The sequence below is a fragment of the Macaca thibetana genome, chromosome 8 (genome assembly GCF_024542745.1).
Source record: "Macaca thibetana thibetana isolate TM-01 chromosome 8, ASM2454274v1, whole genome shotgun sequence".
Classification (NCBI taxonomy): domain Eukaryota; kingdom Metazoa; phylum Chordata; class Mammalia; order Primates; family Cercopithecidae; genus Macaca; species Macaca thibetana.
In genome coordinates, this window is record NC_065585.1 from 120,325,932 (window position 1) to 120,339,248 (window position 13,317).

At 43.2% G+C, this 13,317-nt stretch overlaps 2 protein-coding genes across 3 annotated transcripts in view; one reads left to right on the forward strand and one right to left on the reverse strand.

The window, feature by feature from the left end:
- R3HCC1 (R3H domain and coiled-coil containing 1) overlaps positions 1–13,317 on the reverse strand; it is a 222,898-nt gene that overhangs the window by 67,921 nt on the left and 141,660 nt on the right. The window lies entirely within an intron of this gene.
- Positions 1–13,317, forward strand: part of TNFRSF10A (TNF receptor superfamily member 10a) — a 36,390-nt gene that overhangs the window by 9,655 nt on the left and 13,418 nt on the right. For both annotated transcript variants that reach the window (XM_050801435.1, XM_050801436.1), the window contains exon 2: positions 7,002–7,098. In XM_050801435.1, coding sequence (XP_050657392.1) covers positions 7,002–7,098 — 97 coding nt within the window. The remainder of the gene's footprint in view (positions 1–7,001; positions 7,099–13,317) is intronic.

The window sequence follows — 13,317 nt, forward strand, 5'->3', positions numbered from 1 at the left end:
TTAATCCTTTTGAAAGCTTCATGTATTTTAAAGCTTTATACACACATTATGATCATTATGCCTTCTGATGAATTCTTTTTTTTTGTTTGTTTTTTTTTTTTTTGAGACGGAGTCTGGCTCTGTCGCCAGGCTGGAGTGCAGTGGCACAATCTTGACTCACTGCAACCTCCGAATCCCTGGTTCAAGGGATTCTCCTGCCCTCAGCCTCCCGAGTAACTGGGACTACAGGCGCCTGCCACTACACCTGGCTCGTTTTTGTATTTTTAGTAGAGATGAGGTTTTACCATGTTGACCAGGCTGGTCTTGAACTCCTGACCTCATGATCCACCTACCTCAGCCTCCCAAAGTGCTGGGATTACAGGCGTAAGTCGCTGTGCCTGGCCTGGAGTTTCTTTTTGGGGTGATGATGAAAATGTTCAAAAATTGATTTTATTGATGGTTATACACTTCTGTAAATATATTTAAAGAATTATATGATACATAAAGTATATCTCAGTAAAGTTCTTAAGGATTAAAAGAAGAATGGCATCAAAATCAATGACTCAGAGGTCTGCATTACTCACCTGTAAAGTAAGTATAAATTAAACTCAAAGGTAGTACCAAGATGACAAGGAAATAATAAGACTGAAATCAATGAAATAGAATTCAAACAATAAAAGGAATCAACAAGCCAAGAGTTGGTTCTCCTAAATGATCAACAAAATTAATAAAAGTAATAAACTGGTTGGGGGAGGTGGCTCATCTCTGTAATCCCAGCACTTTGGGAGGCCGAGGCGGGCAGATCACCTGAGGTCTGGAGTTTGAGACCAGCCTGACCAACATGGAGAAACCCTGTCTCTACTAAAAATAAAAAATTAGCCAGGCGTGCTGGTGCATGCCTGTAATCCCAGATACTTGAAAGGCTGAGGCAGGAGAATCGCTTGAACCTAGGAGGCAGAGGTTGCAGTGAGCCAAGATTGCACCACTGCACTCCAGCCTGGGCAACAAGAGTGAAACTCCATCTCAGAAAAAAAAAAAGTAATAAACCAAACTTTAAAAGAAAAAAAGAACAACAGCACAAAATACCAATATCAAGAATTAATGATGGGATATTATTACAAGCTCTACAGCCATTAAAAGGATAATAGTGGGATCTTACGAATAACTATGCCGATCAATTTGACAACTTAGAGTAAATAGACAAATTTCTTAAAAAACACTACTTAGCAAAATAGCCATAAGAAGTAAAGATAATTTAAATATTCCTAAAGTTGTCTATGAGTTGCAATTCATTGTTTGTTTGTTTATTTATTTATGTTATTTTTTGAGTTCTTGCTCTGTCACGCAGGCGGGAGTGCAGTGGTGTAATCTTGGCTCACTGGAACCTTTGCCTCCTGGGTTCAAGCGATTCTTCTGCCTCAGCTTCCTGAGAAGCTGGGATTACAGGCACCCACCACCATGCTCAGCTAATTTTTTTGTATTTTTGGTAGAGGTGGGATTTCACCATGTTGGCGAGGCTGGTCTTGAACTCCTGACCTCAGGTGATCTGCCCATCTTGGCCTCCCAAACTGCTGAGATTACAGGCGTGAGCCACCCTCCCTGGCGAAATTCATTGTTTAAATGCTCACATGATGAAAACTGTAGGCCCATGTCATTTCACTGAATTCTATAAATATTTTTGGAAGAAACACCAACAGTTGACAAATTGTTTCAGGACATAAAGAAGGAGGAAAAACTTCTTTACTGTTTTAAAAGGCAAACATCATTCTGATACCAGAATCTGACAGAAGTTACAAAAAAAGAAAAATACTGATCAATATCTATTATAGATACAGATGTAAAAATCCTTAATTCAACAATAGCCAATTGAATTCTCCAAGAAGATAATACACTGTAAGAAAGTAGGGTTTATTCCAGGAATACAGTTGGATTAAGATCTGAAAATTAATGTTACTCATGATATTAACAGCATGAAGGAGAAAAGCTATATAAACACATCAATGGAAGCAGAAAGAACATTTGACAAACTTTGACTTCCATTTATGATTTAATAATTCTCTTTAGAAACAGAAGAGAACTTCCTTAAAACTGATTAAATGCACGTATAAAAGCTATGGCTAACATCTGTTAAAATAGTAGAATATTGAATGCGTTCATTCCATGATTAGGACCAATTCCAAGCATGTTCCTGTAGATCACATCCATTTGGCATTGAACTCAGGGTCCTAGCCAATGCAGTATGGCAGGAGAGAAAGACAGAATAATTGGGAAGGAAGGAATGGGACTACCTTCATTTGCAGAGAACTACTAGAACTAACAGGTGGCTCTAGCAGGTCACAAGATACAAGCCAGGTACTACACAAGGAAATAGGACTGTGAGAGCAGAAAAGAGAAACAGAGTTTGAGGAAGAGACACTAATGTAGCTGTTGCCAAATACTAGAGAGACTTTTATGTAGAAAGGGGTTGCATTTGATCTCTTTTAAATCCTGGCAGCAGTCAAACTAAGCTCAGCCTAAGCTATTTTTAACAGCCTCGTCCTTCTCCTCCTCCACCTTCTCCTGCTCCTTCTCCCCCTTCCCTTCCCTTCCCTTCCCTCCCCTCCACTCCCCTCCCCTCCCCTCCCCTGGCCTCCCCTCCCTTCCCCTGGCCTCCCCTCCCCTCCCCTGGCCTTCCCTTCCCTTCCCTGGCCTTCCCTGGCCTAGCCCGGCCTGCCCTTCCGTTGTTCCCTGGCCTGGCCCGGCCTGCCCTTCCGTTGTTCCCTGGCCTGGCCCGGCCTGCCCTTCCGTTGTTCCCTGGCCTGGCCCGGCCTGCCCTTCCGTTGTTCCCTGGCCTGGCCCGGCCTGCCCTTCCGTTGTTCCCTGGCCTGGCCCGGCCTGCCCTTCCGTTGTTCCCTGGCCTGGCCCGGCCTGCCCTTCCGTTCTTCCCTGGCCTGGCCCGGCCTGCCCTTCCGTTCTTCCCTGGCCTGGCCCGGCCTGCCCTTCCGTTCTTCCCTGGCCTGGCCCGGCCTGCCCTTCCGTTCTTCCCTGGCCTGGCCCGGCCTGCCCTTCCGTTCTTCCCTGGCCTGGCCCGGCCTGCCCTTCCGTTCTTCCCTGGCCTGGCCCGGCCTGCCCTTCCGTTGTTCCCTGGCCTGGCCCGGCCTGCCCTTCCGTTGTTCCCTGGCCTGGCCCGGCCTGCCCTTCCGTTGTTCCCTGGCCTGGCCCGGCCAGCCCTTCCGTTGTTCCCTGGCCTGGCCCGGCCTGCCCTTCCGTTGTTCCCTGGCCTGGCCCGGCCTGCCCTTCCGTTGTTCCCTGGCCTGGCCCGGCCTGCCCTTCCGTTGTTCCCTGGCCTGGCCCGGCCTGCCCTTCCGTTCTTCCCTGGCCTGGCCCGGCCTGCCCTTCCGTTCTTCCCTGGCCTGGCCCGGCCTGCCCTTCCCTTCTTCCCTGGCCTGGCCCGGCCTGCCCTTCCGTTCTTCCCTGGCCTGGCCCGGCCTGCCCTTCCCTTGTTCCCTGGCCTGGCCCGGCCTTCCCTGCCCTCCCTGGCCCTGGCCTGGCCTGGCCCTGGGCCTGGCCTGGCCCTCCCTCCCTCCCCTGGCCTGGCCTGGCCTGCCTTCCCTCCCCTGGCCTGGCCTGGCCTGGCCTGGCCCCTGGCCTGGCCTGGCCCTTCCCTCCCCTGGCCTGGCCTGGCCTGGCCTGGCCTGCCTTCCCCTCCCCTGGCCTGGCCTGGCCTGGCCTGGCCTGGCCTCCCCCTCCCCCTGGCCTGGCCTGGCCTGGCCTGGCCTGCCTTCCCCTCCCCTGGCCTGGCCTGGCCTGGCCTGGCCTGCCTTCCCCTCCCCTGGCCTGGCCTGGCCTGGCCTGGCCTGCCTTCCCCTCCCCTGGCCTGGCCTGGCCTGGCCTGGCCTGCCTTCCCCTCCCCTGGCCTGGCCTGCCTTCCCCTCCCCTGGCCTGGCCTGGCCTGGCCTGGCCTTCCCTCCCTTCCCTGGCCTGGCCTGGCCTTCCCTCCCTTCCTGGCTGGCCTGGCCTTTCCGACGGAGTTTCGCTCTTGTTGTCCAGGCTGGAGTGTAGTAGCACGACCTCAACTCCTTGCAGCCTCCGCCTCCTGAATTTAAGCGATTCTCCTGCCTCAGCCTCCGGAGTAGCTGGGATTACAGGTGCCGCCACCACGCCCAGCATATTTTTAGTAGAGATGGGGTTTCACCATGTTGGCCAGGCTAGTCTTGAACTCCTGACCTCAGGTGATCGCCCGCCTCGGCCTCCCAAAGTGCTGGGATTACAGGTGTGAGCCACCGCACCTGGCCTCCCTGCTCCTCCTTTTCTAATTGAACTTTGTAATTAAAAGAATCTCCCAGTTACAGAAAAGATGCAAAAATTATACTATACGCTTTGCTTTGAACCACCTGAGAGCAAGCCACCCACAGAATGCACATCACCCTTTAACACTTGAGTGGGTATTTCCAACAAATAAGAACATTCTCCCGCATAACCACAATACAACCCTCAATATCAGACAGTAAGCATCAGTACATTACTACCAGCTAATCCTCAGACCCCAATGGTTTTCACTTGTCTTTATGATGTAATTTATTGTACAGAAATCCTGTCCTGAATAACTATACTGCTCTTTCATCTTTTTCTGACTCTAGTATTTCATGGGACATTGACAGACTGTTTTGGGGTTCAGTTTGTAAGGTGCCTTTTAAAAATTGAAGTTCATTATTTAATATTTGATTCAGTATCCTGCTTTTTAAAAAATGTACACATCATATAACCCTCATTAGTAAAAGTGTGTGTGTGTCTGTGTGTATGTGAACACCGCCCAATCACAGGAGAATATCCATTTTTCTCAAGGGTACATGAAACATTCTCCAGAACACACGATATGTTAGGCCACAAAACAAGCCTTAATACAATTTTAAAAATTGAAATAATATGGAGTATCTTTTCCAATCACAATAAAAGAAATTATAAATCAATAGCAGAAGGAAAACTGAAGAATCTGAAAATATGTGAAAATTAAAAAATCTAAAACAACCAATGGATAAAAAAAAATCAAAAAGGAAATTAGAAAATATCTTGAGAGGCTGAGCTCTGTAGCTCACGCCTTTAATCCCAGCAGTTTGGGATGCCAAGGTGGGCAGATCTCGGGAGGCCCCACCCCCCCAAAAAAGAAAATATCTTGAGACAGATGACAGGCACATTAAAATCTCAGAAATCGCCACTAAAGAACTTATCCATGTAACAAAAACAAAAAAAACAAAAAAAAACCAGTTGTACCCTCAAACCTACGGAAATTTAAAAAGTTTCAAAAGAAAGTATCTTGAGACAAACGAAAACAATATACCAAAACTTACAGGATATATGAAAGCAGTGCTAAAATGAAAAATGACAGCTGTAAATACATTTTAAAAAATAGCTCAAATCAACAATCTACCTTTACATAATGAAGTAGAAAATGAAGAGCAAACGGCCGGGCATGGTGGCTGACGCCTGTAATCCCAGCACTTTGGGAGGCCGAGGTGGGCGGATCACAAGGTCAGGAGATAGAGACCATCCTGGCTAACACAGTGAAACCCCGTCTCTACTAAAAATACAAAAACAGCTGGGTGTGGTGGCGGGCACCTGTAGTCCCAGCTACTCATGAGGCTGAGGCAGGAGAATGGCATGAACCCAGGAAGCGGAGCTTGCAGTGAGCCAAGATCACGCCACTGCACTCCAGCGTGGGCAACAGAGCGAGACTCTGTCTCAAAAAAAAAAAAAAAAAAAAAAAAGAAAGAAAAGAAAAGAAAGGAAAGAAAATGAAGAGCAAACTAAGCCCAAAATCAGGAAAAAAAGAGTAAGTAATAAAGATTAGGTCAGAGATAACAGAAATAGAGAATAGAAAAACTACAGAGAAACTCAAAGAAACTGAAAGTTGGCTCTTTGGAGAGATCCATAAAATGTACAAACCTTTACCTAGATGGACTAAGAAAAAAGACAGAAAACACAAATAATCAAAATCAGAAATGAAAGAGGGGACATTTCAAACAAATTTACAGAAATCCAAAGGATTATAAAACATACTATGAATAATTGCATGTCAACAAAGTAGATCACATTGATAAAACTGGTAAATTATTAAAAACACACTACCCACCAATATTGAATCATTAAGAAATAGAGATTTTGAACACAGTTATAGTGAGGAGATAGAATCCATAATTCAAAACTTCCCAGCAAAGAAAAGCCCAGGACCAGTTGGCTTCAATGATGACGTCTATCAAACATTTAAAGAGCTAACATGGATTCTCCTCAAACTCTTCCAAGAAACTGAGTTGGAGGGAACACTTTCTAACTCTGTAGGCCCCGCATTACTCTGATACTATAGAAGTGATAAAAGGAGGTCTCCACGTCTTGTTCCTGATCTTGGAGAAAAAACTTTTAGTCTTTCACTATTGAGTAGGATGGTAACTGTTGACTTTTCATATGCAGCCTCTAAGTCTAAGATCTACAAGAATTATACAACTCTTGTAATAAAACTGCAATTTTACCTTGGGGTATATATCCAAAAGAATTGAAAGAAGGGGCTCAAAGAGATTTTGTGAACCCATGTTCATAGCAGCGTTATTCACAATAGCCAAGATGTGAACACAAACCAAGTGCTCATGGATAGATGAATGGATAAACAAAATATGATATATATACACACAATGGAAAGGAAGGAAATTCCAATGCATGGTACCACATGGATGGATCGTGATGATATTATGCTAATTGAAATATGACAGCCACAAGAAAAACATAAGGCACTGTATGTTACCATTTATATGAAGTATGTACAGTAGTCAAATTCATAGAAACAGACAGTAGAATGGTAGTTGCCAAGGGCTGGGCAGGGGTGGGGACAAAGAGACAAATTTGAGTACAAACAAATGGTTGAGTTTCATAACTGGGAGAAAGATGCAAGTTCTGTCTAATTTTGGAGGGTTGGGGGAATGGAATGTAAGATTGATCTTGTAATGGGTAAGATCTGGAAGCCACTCATGCCAGTCCTTGCTTTGTCCCCATAGGTCGTACCTGGCTCAGCTGCAACCATCAAAGTTCATGATCAACCAGTCGGCACACAGCAATGGGAACACAGTCCTTTGGGAGAGTTGTGTCCACCAGGTACATTCTAAGACTGATCTCTAATCCTTGACACCTCTCTTTTCCTTACCATATACCATATACAAAAATCATCTCAAAATTCATCAATAACATTCTTTTTCCATGTTCTTCAAGTTTTGTGTTTTCTACAGTTTCTGGTTTTTCTGTTCAACAGATACTTATTGATCCTTTGCCAAATCCAAGGTTACGAATCTTTATTCCCATGTTTTCTCCTAAGAGTTTTGTAGCTTAACTCTTGATGCATTTTCAATTAATTTTTGTAAATGGCATCAGATAAGATTCCAGCTACATTCTTTTGCATGTGGCTATCCAGTTGCCATTCACTGAAATGATGATTTTTTCCATTAAATAGTCTTGGCATCCTTGTCAAAAACCAATTGACCGTAAAGGTATGGGTGTATTTTTGGACTCTCAATTCTTTTCCATTGATCTATATCTGTCCTTTTTCCAGTGCCACACTGTCTTGTAGCAAGTTTTGACACCAGGAAGTATGAATCTTCCTTTTTTTGTTTTCCTTTTCCAGAATTATTTTGTTAATGCTGGGCTTTTTGAAATTCCATATTAATTTTAGGATCAGCTTGCCAATTTCTAAAATCAACTGAGTTTCTCACAGGGATTGTGTTGCACCTGTCGCTCAGTTTAGAGGTTATTGACATCTTAACAATGAGAAGGCTTTTGATCCAAAAGCATGAGTTTTTAAAAATTTATTTAGATCACCTCTAATTTTTACAAACAATGTTTTGTAGTTTGCAGACTATAAATTTTGGGTTGATTTTGTTAAACTTATTTCTAGATATTTAATACTTTTTTATACTATTGTGGATAAAACCTTTTCTTAATTTCATTTTAGGATTCATCTTGAGTGTATGCAAATATAATTGATTTTCATACATTGATCTTGTATTCTATAACCTTGCAGAACTTGCTTATTATTATTAATGCTTTTATAGTGGCTTCCTTAGGATTTTCTCTATATAAGATCATATAATTTGCAAATAGAGAAAGTTTTACCTTTTCCTTTCCGATCTGGACGCTTTTTATTTCTTTTTCTTACCTAATTGTCCTGGCTAGAGCCTCCAGTATGATAATGAATAAAAGCAGTGAAAACAGATATCTTTTTTGGAGAAAATCTTTCAGTTGTTCACCATTACAATGTTAGCTGTGGGTTTTTGTAGATATTCTTTATCAGGTTGAGGAAGTTCACTTTTTTTTTTTGAGATGGGGTCTTGCTGTGTTGCCCAGGCTGGAGTGCAGTGGTGCGATCTTGGCTCACTGCAAGCTCTGCTTCCCAGGTTCATGCCATTCTTCTGCCTTAGCCTCCTGAGTAGCTGGGACTACCTGCCACCACACCTGGCTAATTTTTTGTATTTTTTTAAGTAGAGACGGGGTTTCACCGTGTTAGCCAGATGGTCTCGATCTCCTAACCTCGTGATCTTCCTGCCTCGACTTCCGAAAGCTGGGATTACAGGCATGAGCCGCCACGCCTGACATAGGAAGTTCACTTTTATTCTTATTTTGTGATTTTAATCATAAAAGGGTGTTGGAGTTAGTAAAATGCTTTCTCTGTGTTTTTGAGATAATCATCTGACCTTTGGTTTTTATTCTATTGATATAATTTGTTACATCAATTTATTTTGGGATGTTGAACCTATCTTGCATTCCTAGGATAAAACTTATTTGATCCTGGTATATAATTCTTTTTGTATGCTTTTGGATTCAACTTGCTAGTATTTTGTTGCAGATTTTTGCAACCATATTCATAAGAATCATTAGTCTGTAGTTTTCTTTCTTTGTGAGGTCCTTTTCTGGTCTTAATATTAAGCTAATTGTATTAATCCGTTTATGTGATGCTGATGAAGACATACCCAAGGCTGGCAATTTACAAAAGAAGGAGGTTTAATTGGACTTATAGTTCATGTGGCTGGGGAAGCCTCACAATCATGGCAGAAGGCAAGGAGGAGCAAGTCACATCTTACATAGATGGCAGCAAGCAAAGAGCTTGTGCAGGAAAACTCTGCCTTATAATAACCATCAGATGCCATGAGACTTACTCATTGTAATGAGAACAGCATGGGAAAGACCTGCCCCTGTGATTCAATTACTTCCCACCAGGTCCCGCCCACAACATGTGGGAATTCAAGATGAAATTTGGGTGAGAATACATCCAAACCATATCATTCCACCTCTGGCCCCTCCCAAATCTCATGTCCTTACATTTCAAAACCAATTATGCCTTCCCAACAGTCCCCCAAAGTCTTATTTCAGCATTAACTCAGAAGTTTGCCATCCAAAGTTTCATCTGAGACAAAGCAAGTCCCTTTTGCCTATAAGCCTATAAAATCTAAAGCAAGTTAGTTACTTCCTAGATACAATGGGGGTACAGGCATTGGGTAAATACAGCCATTCCAAATGGGTGACATTTTCCAAAACAAAGGGGTTACAGGCCCCATGCAAGTTTGAAATCCAGCAGGGCAGTCAAATCTTAAAGCTCCAAATGATCTCATTAGACTCCATGTCTTACATCCAGGTCACACTGATGCCAAGATGCAGGTTCCCATGGTCTTGGGCAGCTCCACCCTTGTGGCAATGCAAGGTATAGCGCCCCTCCTGACTGCTTTCATGTGCTGGTGTTGAGCGTCTGCAGCTTTTCTAGGCACCCGGTGTAAGTGATCTGCAATTCTACCATTCTGGGGTCTAAAGTACGATGGCCCTCTTTTCACAGCTCCACTAAGCAGTGCCCCAGTAGGGACTCCGCCACATTTCCCTCCCACACTACCCTAGCAGAGGGTCTCCATGAGGGCCCTGCCCCTGCAGCAAACTTTTGCCTGGGCATCCAGGTATTTCCATACATCTTCTGAAATTTACGTGGAGGTTCCCAAACCTCAGTTCTTGACTTATGTGCACCTGCAGGCTTAACACCATGTGGGAGCTGCCAAATCTTGGGGCTTACGCCCTCTGAAGCAACAACCCAAGCTGTACCTTGGCCCCTTTTAGTCACAGCTGGAGTGGCTGGAATGTAGGGCACAAAGTCTCTAGACTGCACACAGCAGAAGACCCTGGGCTCCTACCACGAAACTATTTTCTCTTCGGCCCTCAGGCCTGTGATGGGAGGGGCTGCCATGAAGACCTCTGACATGCCCTGGAGACGTTTTCCCCATTGTCTTGGGGATTAACATTCAGTTCCTCCTTACTTATGCAGATTTCTGCAGCCAGCTTGAATTTCTCCTCAGAAAATAGGTTTTCTTTTCTGTCACATAGTCAGGTTGCAAATTTTCCAAACTTTAATGCTCTTGTTCCCTTATAAAACTGAATGCCTTTTACAGCACCCAGGTCACCCCTTGAATGATTTGCTGCCTAGAAATTTATTCTGCCAGATATCGTAAATCATCTCTTCCCAGTTGAAAGCTCCACAGATCTCTAGGGAAGGGACAAAATGTCACCTCTCTTTGCTTTCTTTGCTTAAACATAACAAGAATCACCTTTGCTCCAGTTCCCAACAAGTTCCCCATCTCCATCTGAGACCACCTCAGCCTGGACTTTATTGTCCATATCACTATTCGGCTTTTGGTTAAAGCCATTCAACAAGTCTGTAGGAAGTTCCACACTTTCCCACATTTTCCTGTCTTCTTCTGAGCCCTCCAAACTGTTCCAACTTCTGCCTATTACCTAGTTCCAAAGTTGCTTCCACATTTTCAGGTATCTTTTCAGCAGTTCCCTACTCTACTGGTACCAATTTGCTGTATTCATTTTTTTGTTTGTTTGTTTGTTTTTTGTTTTTTTTTTTCATGCTGCTGATAAAGACATACCCAAGACTGGGCAATTTACAAAGAAAGAGGTTTAATTGGACTTACAGTTCTACGTGGCTGGGGAAGCCTCACAATAATGGCAGAAGGCAAGGAGGAGCAAGTCATGTCTTAAATGGATGGCAGCAAGCAAACAGCTTGTGCAGGAAAATTCCCCCTTATGATAACCATCAGATCTTGTGAGACTTACTCATTATCATGAGAACTGCAAGGGAAAGACCTGCCCCACATGATTCAATTACCTCCCATTGGATCCCTCCCACAACATATGGGAATTCAAGATGAGATTTGGGTGGGGACACAGTCAAACCATATCAGTAATATTGTCCTTATACAATGAATTGGAAAGTGCTGCCTCCTCCACTGTCTTTAAAAAGGGTTTGTGAATAATTGGTATGAATTCTTCTTGAAATGGTTGGTATAATTCAATGGTAAAGCCAACTGGGCCTTGACTTTTTTTTTTCTGGTGAAAACATATACATATATTTAGAATTAGCCAACTGGATTCAGTTTAGATGATCCCAGTTTTGTTGGCAAAATCCAAGGCATGGTAATCAGGAGCCAGTCAAACATACGCCGCCTTCTCTCCATCAGGCATAATCAGGGTGTTGAACCTTGGCCACATCAATGTTATAGAGCTTCTTCACAGCCTGTTTGATCTGGTGCTTGTTGGTTTTAACATCCACAATGAACACAAGTGTGTTGTTGTCTTCTATCTACTTCATGGCATACTCAGTGGTCATTGGAAGCTTGATGACAGCATAGTGGTCAAGCTTGTTTCTCCTGGGGGTGCTCTCCAGAGTCTCAGTAGCTTGGACCACTAGAAGGTGGATGACGTATGGATATTCTTTTTTTCATGGCTCTGGACATCTTTCTACACTGCCTTCTTGGCCTTCAAAGGCTTTGCATTGCTTCAGCTTTAGGAGGAGCAGGAGCTTCCTTCTTTGCTTTCAGTGCCATCTTGTGAAAAACGACTTTTCTTTAGGAGTAGTTTTTGATTACTGAGTCAAAATCTTTACTTGCTGTTTGTCTATGCAAATTGTCTATTTCATCTTGATTCACTTTCAGTAGTTTGTGTCTTTCTAGAAATTTGTCCCTTTCATCTAAGGTACCTAATTTTTTATTGTACAGGTTTCATAGTATTCTTTCATAATTTTTAAATTTCTGTATAATCTGTAGTAATGTGCTGTCTCTCATTTCTGATTCTAATACAGTCATTGCCTCAGTTGGTGATGGGAACACATTCTGAGAAGTGCATCATTGTGCAAACATCATAGAGTGTACTTCCACAAACCTAGATGATATAGCCTATTGCTCTTAGATTACAAACCTGTACTGGTAGGCAATTGTAACACAATGGTAAGTATTTGAGTTCCTAAACATATGTGAACATAGAAAAGGCCCAATAAAAATATAGTATAAAAAGTTTTAAAAAATGGTGCGGTTGTCTAGGGCACTTACAATGAATGGAGCTTTCAGGACTGGATCTTGTCTGGGTGAGTCAGTGAATGGTGAGTGAATGTGAAGGCCTGGGACATTCCTGTACACTGCTATGGACTTTATAAACACTGTACATTTAAGCTACACCAAATCTGTAAAATTTTTTTTTCTTCCTTCAATATTAACTTTAGTGTAACTGTTTTACTTTATAAAGTTTTTAATTTTTAAAACTTTTTCACTCGTTTTAACAACACTTAGCTTAAAAAACAAACACATTGTACAACTGTACAAAAATATGTTCTTTATATTCTCATTCTATAGGCATTTTTATATTTTTAACTTAAAATTTTTTTTTACTTAAAATTTTTTTTTGTTAAAAACTAAGACAGAAACACACCCATTGGCTGGGCGCGGTGGCTCACACCTGTAATCCCAGCACTTTGGGAGGCCAAGGCAGGCAGATCACGAGGTCAGGAGATTGAAACCATCCCAGCTAACATGGTGAAATGCCGTCTCTACTAAAAATACAAAAAATTAGCCAGGCATGGTGACAGGCACCTGTAGTCCCAGCTACTCGGGAGGCTGAGGCAGGAGAATCGCTTGAACCTGGGAGGCAGAGGTTGCAGTGAGCTGAGATCGTGCCACTGTACTCCAGCCTGGGAGACAGAGTGAGACTTCGTCTCAAAAAAAAAAAAAAGAAAGAAAGAAAGAAAGAAACACACACATTAACCTTCGCCTACACAAGGAGAGGTTCAGCAACATCACTGTCCTTCACCTCCACATCTTGTCGCATTGGAGGATCTTCAGGGGCAGACACACGTGGAGCTGTCATCTCCTATCTCCTCTGATAACAATACCTTCTTCTGGAAAACTGCATGAGGCAGTTTTACAGTTACCTTTTTCATTTGTAAGTAGGAGTACACTCTAAAATAACAATACATTGCATAGTATCAAAAACACATAAATCAGTAAGTCA